General features: G+C 40.0%; 1 protein-coding gene and 1 non-coding gene across 2 annotated transcripts in view; one reads left to right on the top strand and one right to left on the bottom strand.

Moving 5' to 3' along the window:
- Positions 1 to 8,951, top strand: part of LOC126009123 (plasma membrane ascorbate-dependent reductase CYBRD1) — a 30,069-nt gene extending 21,118 nt beyond the window's left edge. Inside the window, exons 3-4 of the mRNA XM_049773494.1 lie at positions 7,125 to 7,279; positions 8,477 to 8,951. Coding sequence (XP_049629451.1) covers positions 7,125 to 7,279; positions 8,477 to 8,768 — 447 coding nt within the window. The 3' untranslated portion in view covers positions 8,769 to 8,951. The remainder of the gene's footprint in view (positions 1 to 7,124; positions 7,280 to 8,476) is intronic.
- Positions 8,952 to 11,410: 2,459 nt separating this feature from the next.
- Positions 11,411 to 11,517, bottom strand: LOC126010711 (U6 spliceosomal RNA). The gene has a single exon (XR_007496724.1). It is a non-coding gene; the product is annotated as a U6 spliceosomal RNA (small nuclear RNA).
- Positions 11,518 to 16,486: the final 4,969 nt, after the last annotated feature.

Here is a 16,486-nt window from a genome sequence, read left to right as displayed (position 1 = left end):
AATAGTAGAGTTTCAGGCATGCAGTGTTCCAACACCACAGTCACCACCAGTGTCATTGTGCCTCTATCAATGTCTTTGGGTCCCCTTCCCTACTCACCCTACCATTTTCCTTTAGCAGTATCAGTTCTGTTGACTGACTTTCCAGGTCTATTGCATTGACCCTTTGTTATTCCCTTACTATGTTTCATTATATAAGATTTAGAACCTGGGCCCAGAGAGATAGCACAGCGGTGTTTGCCTTGCAAGCAGCCGATCCAGGACCAAAGGTGGTTGGTTCAAATCCCGGTGTCCCATACGATCCCCAGTGCCTGCCAGGAGCTATTTCTGAGCAGACAGCCAGGCCTTAAGGTGTTTTTTTTTTTTTTTTTAATTAATGGGACTTTTGTTCCTTAACTAAAAACTTACATATATAGAAAAATGATCATCTTCTTATCTCTACACTGCCTTGTTTGGACTTTGTTTCATTTATTGAAGGTGGTTTCATTTGGACATTAGGGTAATTTGTGCTCAATGTCCCAACATAGGCAAGAACTATAAATTTCTTTCCTACACCCTGAGCACTGCCGGGTGTGGCCCAAAAACCAAAAAAAAAAAAAAAAAAAAAAAGATTTAGAACCTGTCTCTTTCATTCTAACTTCACTCAGTATGATACCCTATGAATCTATTCACGTAGAGGTAGAATGCATGATTGTGTCTTTTCTCATGGCCATGTAATATTTATCGTGTGTGTTTGTGTGAGAGAGAGAGAGAGAGAGTGAAAGAGACAGAGTGTTTTTTGAGCACTTCAGTTGTTTTGAGACCTTGGCAATTGTGAATAGGGCTATATTAAACATGGTATTGCAGAGGTGTTTTTTATTTTTTTTTATTTTTTGGGTCACACCCGGCGGTGCTCAGGGGTTACTCCTGACTGTCTGCTCAGAAATAGCTCCTGGCAGGCTGGGGGGACCATATGGGACACCGGGATTCGAACCAACCACCTTTGGTCCTGGATCGGCTGCTTGCAAGGCAAATGCCGCTGTGCCATCTCTCCGGGCCTTAAGGTGTTTGTTTTTTTTTAATTAATGGGACTTTTGTTCCTTAACTAAAAACTTACATATATAGAAAAATGATCATCTTCTTATCTCTACACTGCCTTGTTTGGACTTTGTTTCATTTATTGAAGGTGGTTTCATTTGGACATTAGGGTAATTTGTGCTCAATGTCCCAACATAGGCAAGAACTATAAATTTCTTTCCTACAAGAATGCATCTCAAATCAGATGGCTCGAGACCTGATCTCTCTCCTGTCCTCAAAGTTGATTTTTCCTTGCGGTTCTCTTATTGCTGAGAGATTGCCAGGTGGCAATTCCTTCAGAGGAGAGCAAGGGCTGTTGAGATACTACTGTTGATCTGGGGAACTTTTCCCACTTTCTGGCAACTCGAGAACTGCTCAGCTCTCAATTCTGCTTCCAGAAATGTACTCTCTTGGCTTTGCCTTTCCTCCTCACCTGTGCACTGCAGCAGAATGCAGACTCTAGTGCCTGCACACAGTGGGAGGCATGCCACTCATCCCACAGTCATTGAAGGAAGTTGGTCGATTTTTTTTACAATTCCTAATTCCTAATAAGGAAATTAAATGGATCCAAATTGGAAAAGAAATGAGAATGTATGAGGGAAATGGAAAGCCTGTCTAGAGTACAGGCGGGGGTCGGGTGGGAGGAGGGAGATTTGGGACATTGGTGATGGGAACGTTGCACTGGTGATGGGTGGTGTTCTTTACATGACTGAAACCCAAACACAATCATGTATGTAATCAAGGTGTTTAAATAAAGTATATAAAAAAATTTCTGCATTAAGAATAACCATGAGGGGCCGGAGAAATAGCATGGAGGTAGTGCATTTGCCTTACATCCAGAAGAACAGTGGTTCAAATCCTGGTATCCCATATGGTTTCCCCTGTGCCTGCCAGGAGCAAATTCTGAATGCAGAGTAAGGAGTAACCCCAGAGCACTGCTGGGTGTGACCCAAAAACCAACAAAAAAAAATTGGAAAAGAAGTAAAACTATCATTCTGCAGGTGTCATAGTAATGTACATAGAAAATCTTAAAAGCTCATTGAAATAGTAAAACAATTCAGCAAAGTGGTAGAAGACAAAATTAGTATAAAAATATATTGCAGGGGCAAGGTAGATAGCATAGGGATTAATTTGATTGCCTTATATGTGGCCAGTCCCAGCACTGTATATGGTCCCCTGATCATTGCCAGGAGTGACATCTGTGCACCGTTGGGCGTAGTGCCCAAACAAAATGAATATGTTTTAGCAGCCTAGAGAGATATCTTGGAGGCTTAGAGCTCCTATCTTACAAGTACAAGATCTTAAGTTCAGGACCCAGTATGACAACGTGTGCTGGTGCAATCCTGGAAGCTCTCTTCTTTTGGGTCCTGAGAACCATAGATGATTTTAGGCTACACTGCAGTCTGGTAAGTTGACACTAGAGCCAAAGAATGCAATCCCCAGTGAGCACCACAACTGAAAAAGGAGAAAGATGTTTGAACACCAGGGCCAGGCAGTAGACCCCTGGCAAGTACCTATAAGAATTAGCACCCCAGCTGGACTGTGGAGCCACACTGCTAAAGGAGTGCAGTTCCTGGCTAGCATTGCCATTGTGTGTGGGCACCACAACCTGATGTGCTGCCCTCAACAAGCATCAGCACCAAATGGGTGGCAACTCCTACCATGCACACAATGACAATATGGAAGAGAAAAGGGAGACTAATTAAATTTTTAAATAAATAATAAATAAAATGTGAAAGTTTCCCTCAAGATCCATTGCATTTCTAAATGCAAACATCAAACCAAAAGAGAATAAACCAAGAAATGAATCCTATCTACATTCACATTAAGCAATATATATCTAAGAACCAATTTAACAGAGGAGACAAAAGACTTGTATATTGATAACTTTGTCTCTATTAAAATAAATAGAAGACATTAAAAAAGATAGGAAAAAAGCACATAATCATGGATTGGAAGAATTTACATGGTTAATATAACCATCCTATTCCAAGAATTATATGGATTTAGTGCAATCTCTATGTTAAGGGCAAATGTGAAGGGAAGGCTCCATAGATATAGCACAGGAACTACTTCACTTTACTTGCATACCGCTGACTCTGGTTCTATCTGAGCATTGCCAGAAGTGATCTCTAAGTACAGAACCAGGGGAAAAAACCCTGAGCATTGCCAGCTGTGGTCTCCAGACCAAAAGTAACAATTCCAATGGTATTCTTTAAGGAAATAGAACAAAAATGACTGAAATTTTTATAGAACCATAAAAGACCTCAAATATCCAAAATAATCCCAACACAAAAAGAACAGGGGCATCATTTCTTGACTTTCAACTATACTATACAAATAGTAATTGTAAGTATTATAGTTTCAAAATAAAAAAATCCTATCAATATAATAAAATTGAGAGCCTGGGATTAAAACCTCACACAGACAATTCAACAGAGCAATAAAGTGGAGAAAGTCTTTGCAACAGGTCATGTTAGGGTAACTGGATAAATACATGCCAAAGGATGAAACAATTATATTGCGCAATATGCACAGAAGTTAACACAAAATGTATTATGAATTTGAATATCAAATCCCAAACCATAAACTCCATTCAACAAAAACCCAGGCAAATCACTCTCTGTAACTGGCTTCAGTAATATCTTTGAGAAGTAAACTCCCATAACAAGGAAGTCAGAATCAACACTAAACAAATGTTATAACACAAAATCAAAAGCTTCTGCACAGTGAAAGGAACTATCATTAATACAAAAAAAAAAAAAACCAAAACAAAACAAGAGCTAGAGCAATAAGTAGTCCAGCATGTAGGATGCTTGCCTTGCAGACAGCTGAGCCAGGTTCAATATCCACATATAGGGTTTCCTGAGCAGAGAGCCAGATGTTAGTCATGAGCACCACTGAGTATGGCCTTGGATCAAAACTAAATGAACAAAGATACCCTACTGAATGGGAGAAAATGTTTACACACCATACATTTGACAAAGACTAATTTCATAGAGGTTTAAAGTATTCACATACAACAAAACAATCCAAAACTGGGAGAAGAGCTAAAACAAGCACTTCCTCGAAGGAGGCATACAGAGAGCCAATGGCCATAAGATGAAGTGTTTGATGAAACATGATGAAATAGGTATATGATGATAATAAAAGATTATCATTAAAATGCAAATTAAAGCAACACTCAGATGCTATCCTACACCTGAGAAGACCAGAAATAACAAGTGCTGATAGGGTGTGGAGGAAAAGGGCCTTGTTCACTGTTGATGGGAATATGAGTGGATCTGGCCTCTATAGAAATAATATGGAGATCTCTCAAAATGTTGAATATCAATTTAGCTTTATTCATTATCCAGCCATTCCTCTCCTACAGATCTATTTGAAGTACACAAAAACACCAGTTTTAAAAGCTATGCACACCCCAGTTTTTGTTGCAGCTCTATTAACAGTAGCTAGATCTTGAAGCAGTTCAAGTGTCCAACAGCAGATGAAGTCTTGTCTTTTAGGACCAAGTGGGTGGAACTGGCAAAGGTTAGACTAAGCAGAATCATTCAGAAGTAGAAAGACAAATACCAGATGATTCCACTCAAATGTGGCATGCAGAGACTCAAAACAAAGAATAAGACTAAACCAAATCCTTGTACTCCAATGAAGGAACCGAGGTCATGAGAAGGAGAGACAGGAGGGACTGTGATGAAGAGAAATGGGACTTTGGTAGCTGGTGGTATGTGTTAACATAGATTTAAAAGAGGTATAAAATTGTACTCCAAAATATGAACCACCATGCAAACCAATATTACCTTAATAAAAAAGATAAAAAGCTAATGAAAATCTGTATTATTCAGATTACTGAAACAGTTTAAAAGGCTGATTCATGGACCTTCCAGAATTTCTGGTTTTGTGACTCCGGATGCAGTTCTTGTAGCTTATTAAATAAACAATTCAAGTGTTTTTGGTGCATGCCTTCTAAGAACAGCACTTCAAGAACCACTGACTTAAACCGAAATAAGGGATTGGTAATTTCAGTCCATTGGAGTTCAGATGATCGTGTTCCCTGAAACACTTAGATGGTTGTTAAGTCAGTCAAGAATGAGTTCTATAAATTACAGGTGTACATTTTTTGTAGCACCTTTCCTTCCCTTCCTTCATCGTTTCTCTTTTCTTCCTCCTTTCCTTCCTTCCTTCTCTCCCTCCTTCCCTCCCTCCCACCTCCCTTCCTTCCTTTTTTTCTCCCTTCCTTTCTTCCTTCCAGTCTTTCTTTTCTTTCTTTATCTTTTTCTTTCCTTTTTCCACCCTCCCCTCCTTTCTCTTTCTTCTGTCTTTCCCTTCCTTCCTTCCTTCCTTCCTTCCTTCCTTCCTTCCTTCCTTCCTTCCTTCCTTCCTTCCTTCCTTCCTTCCTTCCTTCCTTCCTTCCTTCCTTCCTTCCTTCCTTCCTTCCATCCTCCCTCCTTCCTTCCTTCCTTTCCTCCTTCACTTGTTTTGCTTTGGGAACATGAACAGATCTACTCAGGGCTTACTTCTGGCAAAGCAGGGCACCCATAGTTCAGTGCTGGTGCTGGGTTGAAGGGTTGCTTCCCTTGGTGCTGAGTGGATCATCTGGTGCTGGGGATCAAAGCTGGACCTCAGCTTCCAGCTCTAGTTCAGTTCAGTTCATTAAGCCTTCCAGTTCTCTTTAAATCTCATTTTTCCATCATTAAAAACATTCTTCATGGTCAAAATAAGAGAGAAAAATCTCCCTAGATTCAGTAAACAAATTCTAATGTCTCACCTAGTTAGATGACTGAAACTCAGAGAATTTCTAGAGACACATGACAAATCCTAAAATGAGACATAATATTAAGACTCCAAAGAAGTTTAAAACAGCCAGAGAATTACAGGTAAAAACTATGTCATGTTAAAATGTAAGCCAATAAAAAAGAAAAAAAGACTAGACAAATGTATTGTTAGGAAAAGACCTTCAAGTTATACTCTTAGGGAAAACATAAACAAGATACAGAATAAATATATAAATACATGTATTTATATGACAATATATATGAATGCAAATATAATTCATAGTCCGCATACATTTTGTGGACTAGATAACCATGTAATTTTTCTCCATGAATCCATGGATACTTGTATAAGTATTGATAGAAATTTTCTTTTCGGGCCCGGAGAGATAGCACAGCGGTGTTTGCCTTGCAAGCAGCCAATCCAGGACCAAAGGTGGTTGGTTCGAATCCCGGTGTCCCATATGGTCCCCCGTGCCTGCCAGGAGCTATTTCTGAGCAGACAGCCAGGAGTAACCCCTGAGCACCGCCGGGTGTAGCCCAAAAACCAAAAAAAAAAAAAAAAAAAAAAAGAACTTTTCTTTTCATGTTTAGGTTTTTAGGCCATGCCCAGTGGTGCTCAAGGCTTACTTTTGGCTCTGCACTCAGGAATTAATCCTGGCAATGCTCAGGAGAACATTATGGGATGCTGGGATAAAACTTGGGTCAGGCACATGCAAGGCCTTACATGCAAGAAAGAAATGAGGGTGGAGGAATTCATTTATTTTATTGTCCTGGATTTTTTTTTGTTTGTTTGTTTTTTGGGCCACACCCGTTTGATGCTCAGGGGTTACTCCTGGCTAAGCGCTCAGAAATTGCCCCTGGCTTGGGGGAACCATATGGGATGCCAGGGGATCGAACCGCGGTCGCGATCTTTCCTTGGCTAGCGCTTGCAAGGCAGACACCTTAACCTCTAGCGCCACCTTGCTGGTCCCATTGACCTAGATTCTATGCATAAATTTTCTTTATTTTACATCCAAGATTTTTAAATGATAATTTTGTGTTGTTTTGTGTGTGTTTATTTGTTTTGGGGCCACACCAAGAGATGCTTAGAGGTTACTCCTGGCGCTTGCTCAGGAATTATTCCTGGCTGTGCTTGACATACCATCTGGATGTCAGGGATCAAACCCAGGTTGTCCTCACACAAGGTGAGCAAATGTACTATGCTATCTCTCCAGCCTCTCTAAAAGATAGTTTTAAAGTTTCTTAAGACTTAAAACTAGAAGATCACCGATGACCTTGGTATTCTTTTATGCTTAGCTTTTCTTAGGTTTCTTCGTCTTTCTGCTTCCCTGGGCTCCGCTTTCTCTCCGATCGTTTCTCATGCCCATCCATGTCTACTCAGGACTTCTCCTCTTTGGAACAGTGATTGTCACCGTGCTCATGGGAGTGACTGAGAAGCTAATTTTTGTCCTGTAAGTTGTACACCTCATAGACTTAAACTATAAAATGCTAAATACTTGTACCTAGAAAGGTTAATGGCTTTTGATATTAAAATATTTATGAAAAGAATGTATTATATGGGGCCAGAGAGATAGCATGGAGGTAAGGCGTTTGTTTGCCTTTCATTGGTTCAAATCCCGAAATCCCATATGGTCCCTGTGCCTGCCAGGAGTGATTTCTGAGCATGGAGCCAGGAGTAACCCCTGAGCACCGCTGGGTGTGACCCCCCCCCAAAAAAAAAAAAAGACTGTATTATATATGCAGTTGCTTCATTTCTAATGTTGGAAGAAGAATAAAAGAATTAATCAATTGTACCAGGTTTTAGTTGGGAGATGGGGAGATTGTTATTCCTAAACATTTCTCAGGGAGCCTTGGAGACCCTTGGTGATTCTCTGCCCATGGGGCTGGATGCTGAGCAGAGGATGCAGAAATACTACATATACTTGAAACCTCCAGTTTCAAAAGCCATCAGAGAACATCTTAGGGAGCTTCAGGGCTTGACTTGGTGACACTTGGAAGTTGGGGGGGGGGGACATGCAAGTACAAAGGAATGGTTCAGCCCCTATTCTTATAAAACTATTGCTGATGTCATGCATTCCTTTTTGATGTGTTTGCTTTTATATTCATTTTAATTTTGGTATATAAACATTTCTTTGTCCTTCGAGGAACCACACCCAATGATGTAGGGTGCAAAGCATGTACTCAGTCTTTTTGAACCATCTCCCTTATCCCTGTATCATTCTGTTTTTTCATTCCTAAGCAAACCTTGGTGTTCTAGATGTTATGTTATTTTTGTTTTATTTTGTTTGTTTGTTCTGGCAATTACTCCTGGCTCTGCACTCAGATATCACTCCTGGCAGGCTCAGGGGACTATATGGGATGCCGGGGCTCAAACCCAGGTCAGCTGGAGCAAGACAAGCATCCTACCCACTTTGTATCTTTCCAACTCCAACTCCAGTGTTATATTAATTTTATAGTTTAACTTTAAATCATATCATACTTTCCTGCTGTGTGAATTAAAGCGGATAATTTACATTTCTCCCTGATGCCAAGCTTTAAGGGAATTTACACTGATGCTATCTCATTGCACACCTTGAAACTCAAAGGAATGCTTGGTAGGTTGCTGTCCTGCCTTATGTATAATTGGACACACTCTTCTTTATTTGTAGGAAAGATCCTGCCTACAGTTCATTTCCACCTGAAGGCATTTTCACAAACACCCTTGGCCTTTTGATTGTGGTGTTCGGTGCTCTCATTTTCTGGATCGTCACCAGGCCTCAGTGGAAACGTCCTAAGGAACCAAATTCTATCCTTCTTCAATCCAATGGAGGTGCTGCAGAGGGCCCCTTGGCAATCAACACTGGCAACATTGATAGGGCAGATTCAGAGCTAAACAGCGAAGCAGTTGCACGGAAAAGAAACTTCACCTTGGATGAGGCTGGACAGAGATCCACCATGTAAAGTGTTGTGGAGATGTGACCCCAGATGTAAGCCTAGAAAAACTAGCTCTCTAGTTTATCTTCTCCTACTCGAAGAGGTCTTTTTTTAAATCATGTATTTAGTTTAATTTGGTAACTATTAAATAGTGTTATAAGAAAGTTCAAATAAAAACTATAGATTTACCCAAAAGCTTTATTCCAAAAAGACATGCATTCTCCTATATTCACTGTAGCATTAGTCACAATAACTCAAATCTAGAAATACCCCAAGTGTCAAAGAACAGATAAATTATGGTGGATACTTTGGTATTCCATTCAGAATGACTACAAGTCGTCTGTAAGAAATGACAAAAATCCTGTGTTTTTTGCCACCTGGGTGGAATTGGAAGGTATCATCCTGAGTGAAGTAAACCAGAAGAGGGACAGAAAAGGGAATGATCTCTCATGTGTGGGTTATAAAGAAGCAGATTAAGCGAATGACAAATGACCAATGGCAACAGAACTTTAGCTTTTTAACTTTTCTCTTCCTGATAGGTAGAGGTGAGGAATGAAAATTGAAATGGAGGGGCTGAAGAGATAGCACAGCAGTAGGGCATTTGCCTTGCACAATGGCTTGAATCCCAGCATCTCATATGGTCCCCCATGTCTGCCAGGAGTGATTCCTGAGCACAGAGCCAGAAGTAACCCCTGAGTGCCACTGGGTGTGACCCAAAATCCAAAGGAAAAAAAAAAGAAAGAAAGAAAGAAAAGAAATTGAAGCAAGAACCCTTAGATAGTGATGGGGGAAAAAGGGACATACTGATGGAGAGTGTGGTGTTGGAACAGTGTACCATATTAATTATTATTAATTGCTTATGGTATTAATAGGCTAGAGTACATATTTATGTTACCAGATCAAGGGAAGATGACAGAGAAAAGAATGTTCCTACCTCTCTGCTCCACTCACATTGACCACTAGCACTCTGGAAAATTAATGCCTGGTTTCAGTCAAGTCAGTCCTAAGTTCCATAGAGGCGTTGTGGGTCTGTCACCGTCCCTCACAGAAACGATTTTCAGGAGGAGGCTAAGTAGTGAAGCAAGGTAATTTTTATTGAACAAAACTTCTTAGACATGAAGAAAGAAAAAGAGAAAATGTATTCCAAAGAATGATAGTAGAGAGAGTATGGCATTTGCCTTGCACACATCAAAGCAGCGTTCATTCTCATGTTCTTTATATGGTTCCCCTGAGCTCTCCAGGAGTGATTCCTGAATGCAGAGCCAGGAGTAATCCCTGAGCATTGTCCTATAATGAGAGAGAGAGAGAGAGAGAGAGAGAGAGAGAGAGAGAGAGAGAGAGAGATCTCCACAGTGAAAATAAGAAAGCAAAAAAAACTGGAGATAAGCAATCTAGATATGTGTTCAAGAGAGAACAAGCTGGTCAATATTTATTTTAAAATCATGAAGTGTTCTTGATATCATGAACCTCTTGAAAAAGTTTGTATTTATTGAGGCCTGAATCAGAAAGGAGCTAACCAATGGAAATAGAAGAAAATATATAACTGGTGACCTTCTGACTTCTAACATGTTGAGGATCAAAGCATTTAGCTCAATTGCTTTGCATAGGACAAGTGATCAAAACATATGCTTTGGCTAGTAAATTTGGTAAGTTGGCAACTTCTAGCCCTATGGTGTGTAATTCCTTTTTATTAACTCTGGAAGTTCAGTGATGTCAGATATAGGGAAAACAAGTTCTAAAGTTGTAGAATGAAATTATCTGAGACAAGGCTTATGCTAAACAGTTATAAGGACTAGAATATAGGGGGTTGGGGAAAGCTTAGGAAGTGTCTGGGCCCTCCCTTCTGCTGCTCTTCTCTCTTCCCAGCTGCTTTTGGGCTTAGGTTAGCCCAAGAAGCCAGAATTTCTATTAGAGCACTTTAGTGCTGAGACTGGGCCATTCACGACCAAAGAGATTGTCTCTGGTAGGACTGGAAAGTAGTTTCTAAAACTTGTCCTAGCCTCAAGGTTTCTTTGGGTTTGGTGTTCTTTGTAACCAGGCCTAATTAGAAGAATATGCCTGGATGTTGGAGCAGCATACGCTGGTCTATAAACAAACCTCAAAGAACACTTTTATCCAAGTTTCTGTTTTTATTTTGAAAAGTACTTACATGCACTTACTATGTGACCAATATTATTCTATGCTCTATACAAACATTAGCTCATAGCCTGAGAAACCTAATGGGTAGATACAGTTACCTTCCCCCCCCCCTTTTTTTTTTGGATAAAGGTTTGGAAGCTTGAAGACGTCAGCTCCTTAGTGAGTGGGAGACAGTTTCTTACCAGCAGGCTGGCTCAGGAACTTCCTTCTATCATTTGACCCTGCACTCAGCTAGTTTTTTATAGCTTAGACTTTTATTTTACACCTCCTTTGACTCATCTTGTCGATAAACCTCAGTGGCTGGAGAGCAGTAGTGCTATTAAAGTGTATTTCCTGACATTTTGTTCCAAGGCAGGTTCCCTGCTAACTCAGAGCTATCCACACCTGGATATGTCTGTCATAAGTATCCTGCACCATCAAAAATCTGTGACCTGCTTTGATGCACCTTCGGTCTGAAATGATGTCTTAGCGACAGAGAACGAGTTGGAGCTTTCAAGGTTAATATGGTGTCATATTTGTTCTTTTTTTTTTTTAATATGGAACATTTGACGAATTTGCATGCCATCCTTGAGCAGGGGCCATGTTAATCTTCTCTGTATCATTCCAACTTTAATATATGTGCTGCCAAAGTGAGCACTTATATTGTTCTTATAACAAATATGTCATGTGTCAGATATGTTTTTGTCATATATGTCATATTTGTCACATGACAATTATCTGTTGTCATATTTATTAATCTGTTGTCAGATTTGTTCATAGAGGCTGAATAGCTTGGGGTTTGGAGGGAGAAAAGAACTGCATTGATGTTCCAGAGACAATAGTTGAATCTTGACTAATTTGGAAGGGATTTTAGGGGATCTCTCAAGTGGGATTTTTTAGTAGTGATTTATAATTTAATGGTGATAACCTTTGTACATGGAAAGCTCTGTTTAGGTTCTGAACTGATGAAAGTTAAAATCTAGAGCGGTGCCTGTGCTGAAATGATACTTGTCATTTGAGGTTCGTTTGGGAGGAGGATGGTGGAAAGAGTCGTGCAAATTTAAATGAAGAATTTTAGTGTGGACACAAACCTTAACTTTTATAGCAAATAATACTCTTTCTTCTTTTTGGTTTTTGGGGCACAGAAGTTGTAGTTCTCAGGGGTTACTTCTGACTCTACACTCAGGAATCGCTCCTGACATGCTTAGGGGACCCTGTGGGATGTCGGGAATTGAACCTGGGTTGGTCACGTGCAAGACAAATGCCCTACCCACCGTCCACTGTCTCTGGGCCTAATATATACTAAACCAAATATTGGTTCTCAGTGGATTTTCTTTTAGGTAATGACTTCATTACATCCCTTACACTCCTCAAATAACTATTTAAAGAGTCCCTTGCCAAAGCCTGCTTTCTTCTTGTTTAATTAATTCTATTCTAAAATTGGACAATAGTTTAGAAAGGATCTTCAGTGCTTTAGTGTAGTGTCTGACACATAGTAGGTGCAATTAAATTTAATATGGGTATTGCATGCTACCATTTTAGTGCTAAGTGGAAGGAGTAATTGTGTTGTCACACAAACATATTTTGATAAATGGATGTTTCATTACATAAAGGTGCACAAAAATTTCAGGACATTTTTTGGGGGGAGGACAGGTCAGTGACAGCCCCAAGAATCGAAGCTGTCATTCTGTTTTGTGGAGGCCAAGAAGAGGTTATTAATGAAAAGTTAATTATGGATTTGGCACTAGAATATTCTGTTCTATTGCAAAGTATTTGAGAACCCCTATCTCAGTTCTTTTATTTTCTCTCTCGTGGACTAATGTGAGGGTAATCTTACAGATATTATAGGAACTTCTTTTCTTTCCCAACCTTTATGATCATTGTAAAATATATCTAGAAAACCTTTCTTTTAATGGGCTTTTTATTCAGCGATAATTGTACCTTTATCTTTCAAAAGCTGATATATCCTACCTCAAGTGTCTCTCCCCAAAATACCTTATTAAAAAAGCCCACAAAAAGAATAGGGGAAAAGAAAGCCTAGGGTATCAATTCCAAAAGAGTGATTGAAATCTCTCCCAAATAATTATAGCTTGTAACATCTTCACGGGGGGGGGGGGAGGGGGTTTAACTCATAATCTAATTTCGGGGAGGGTGAGTGTCCTGAATGGTTGTACTTTATTTTTTAGCACTTATCTAAATCAACAATAAAACCTTTTTTTCAGAGATTTATTGAGAAACTCAAATGAATATGTGTTTTGAATTAATATCAAAAGGGCATATTATCCTGTGCTACTTGAGTCACACTAACTGGTCCCTCTAGGTCCTTTAGTCTTGTGGCCTCAGTTAGGCCATGCTGATGGTGACAGTACCTCAGACCTTAACAGTCAAAGGACAAAGAAGGTATTTGCATTTTAAGAAAACAACTGGTTTCTACTTTCTTAAAAGACTAAATAAAGGGAATGTCTTGTTTTAATTAGGCTCTTGGCCAGGTTGAGTTGGAAATTCCAGTGCAGTGCAGTTGACCACAACTGCCAAATCTAAACATTTAAGGGAAGAAGTAAAGCTTTATTTTGTTGCCCTGTGATGGAATTTTATTCCTGGTACATCCCTTTTCAAGATAAACAAAGAATTGTAACTGCTATATTGTAGTTACAATAGGAAAGTATAGAAGAAAGATGGTTATTTTTTATTTCTTACACAGAACCTGAAAAGTTGTAGATTTCTATGTTGAAATTTGTCTTTTTATCTCAACACAATTGGGTGGGGTCTAACTTGCTTGAATATGTCATAATTTTGTAGAAAATATGTATCTATTTTTTCCTAACTTGTTTTTATAGTAATAAAAATTATTTTGGAAACTTTTTGTGTATGTTATCAATTTTTCCAGGCTAGAAGATAACAGATATTATATAAAAAATTCTTTCCCATTGCTGTTTTTGCTTGTTTGTATTATTTTTGGTGCTGAGGATTAAATCAAAGACTTCACACATGCAAGGCAAATACTCTATCACTGAATTACATCCCCAAGAAATCCAAATCCTTTCTTTCCCCCTTCCTCCCTTCCTCCTTCCCTTCCTTCCTTTCTCCTTCCCTCCCCCACCTCCCTCCCTTCCTTCGCACCTTCCTCCCTTCTTTCTTTCCTTCCCACCTCCCTCCCTTCCTTTGCACCTTCCTCCCTCTCTCCCTTCCTCCCTCCTTCCCTCTGTCTCTCCCTCCCTCTCTCCTTCCTTCCTTCCCTCTCTTCCTCCCTCCCTCCCTCCCTCCCTCCCTCCCTCCCTCCCTCCCTCCCTCCCTCCCTTCCTTCCTTCCTTCCTTCCTTCCTTCCTTCCTTCCTTCCTTCCTTCCTTCCTTCCTTCCTTCCTTCCTTTTTCTGCCATACCAGGTGGTGACTACTCCCACCTCAGCTTTTGCTGACTACTCCTAGTTGGTCCTTGGAGACCGTGCAGAGCTGAGGATAAAACCAGGCCACCTGCATGCAAAACAAAGCCTACACTCTATCTTTGGATATGAGCCAACAAAGAATTTCTCTTAAGTATTTTTTCTTTATTGAAAAGCTGTCAGATTTCTCTCTAGGGTATACTTTGGCTGTCCTAGCCTTTACTTTGCAACAAGGATCAGAGTACTGTTTGTGAACTGTTCTGGGGTTTTCTTAATGGAACTGAACTAGAATCATCTTGTAGTGTTGATTGAGTATATAGATGTGGGTCTTCAGTACAGATACAGCTTAAGTGGACAAAGCATAGATGAACCTATTATAAATAGTGATTATTGCAAAATTCTGTGGCATCCTTGAGAAAGTATCTTATTTATCTAGCTGAATTGTTAGGATTTTTATTTTTCCAGAAAGGAAAAAAGTCTCATTTACATCAAGTCATGGGGGCTAGGTCTTCCCAAACAGTGCACAGTGGTCCATGGAGTCAGGCCCTCATGTTACTATAGTCTAACAGTGCTGGAGGTTACCAGGACCATCCTGGCAGTACTGGGGATTGGGGGAACATGAAGTGCCAGAAGCCAACCCAGTTCTTATCCTGCCAGATATGCACCCAGGTCTTTAAGTAGCCCTAACCCCATTTAACCAGTTATAGTTAAGCCTCCTAGTGAACCTTTTTTTTCTTTCTGGAAAATGTTAATAATATTTTGTGTTATGCAATTATAATAGCACCCTATTACTCTGTTTTGTTATACAGTACAGTTATCATACTGTGGTGAATTTAAATTTCTTACTTTTTTTGAGCTAGGCGCACCTAGTGATACTTACTCCCAGCTCTTATTTATGGATCACTCCTGGTGGGGCTTGCCACCATATGAGGTGCTGGAGCTCAAATCCATATAGACTGTATCCAAATATGCAAACATCATTCCAACTTTACCATTTCTCTGGTTCCTTAAGTTTTATAGATTCACATAAATATCATATGATAGACATCCTATTGTTTGTTTGGGCCATAGCCAATGATGCTCATGGCTTACTCTTGGCTCCACACTCAGTAATCACTTCTTTTTTGTTTGTTTGTTCGTTTGTTTTGGGTCACTGCACTCAGGGTTACTCCTGGCTCTGTGCTCAGAAGTTGCTCCTGGCAGGTTTGGGGGACCATATGGATTGCCAGGAATTGAACTCAATTCTGTCCTGGATCAGCTATGTGCAAGGCAAATGCCCTACCACTGCGCTATCTCTCTGGACCCAGTAATCACTTCTGGTGAAACACCAGGGGCCATGTAAGCTTCTAGAGATTAAACCTAGGCCATCCATGTACAAGGCAAGTTCACCATCCACAATACTATCACTCTTGCCCATAGGTAAGAGTGTCCGTCAATATTTGTCAGTGATATATGTTACCTTTTATGGGGGCATACTTCAGGCTGAAGTCAGAAGACTTCAGGTCAGTCTGCTGCTCTTCAGTGCTCAAAGATTACATCTGGTAGTGCCAGGGGTCATCAGGGGCAAATCCAGTGAGCTTGGAGATCAATCTCAAAATCTTGCACGTGTTAGCCATGTGTTCTAGCACTTGAATTCTCTCCCCATTCTAAATGTGTAATTAATTTCAGAAGTACTGTATTGTTCATTTCAGATCATTTAAATTGGCAGATACTTTGATACCATGTGTGACTCAAACTCGTACTCTATAATTTCACATTTTTAGTACCTTAATGTTCAGTTGTACTAGATGTATCAATCATAGTGGCCACTATGCTTCAATTCTCCAAGGAAGCTATTTTCTCCAACCACATATTACCTACATTTCTTCAGCCACAGCTAACTGAATGAAGAAGTAGATCTTGACCTAAAGTCTGGCCTGTCCACACCATGCCAGTGCACTGCCAAGTGGCATGAAGAGAGGATGCTCTCCTTCGTTTCATTTCAGATCGAAGAACAAAGATTGCATAAGATTTGGTTTTCCTCTTCTGGGGACTTGAAATAGAAAATATTTTATGAGTAAGTTGGTGAAAAATGGATGTTAAATGATTGTCTAGGGACAAGAGCCATGAGGGAAAATCCAGACCAGGCATCTGAAAACTGTGGAGCTGAAACAGGTTTTGTGAACCACATGGTTTCTGTTTGAACCACTTGGCTCTAACTCTATATCTAACAGAGGCCTCAGACAATAGTCAATGAGTGTGACCACACC

The sequence above is a fragment of the Suncus etruscus genome, chromosome 5 (genome assembly GCF_024139225.1).
Source record: "Suncus etruscus isolate mSunEtr1 chromosome 5, mSunEtr1.pri.cur, whole genome shotgun sequence".
Lineage (NCBI taxonomy): Eukaryota > Metazoa > Chordata > Mammalia > Eulipotyphla > Soricidae > Suncus > Suncus etruscus.
The sequence above is the reverse complement of the archived record's forward strand: the minus strand, read 5'-3'. Positions and strand labels throughout refer to the sequence as shown.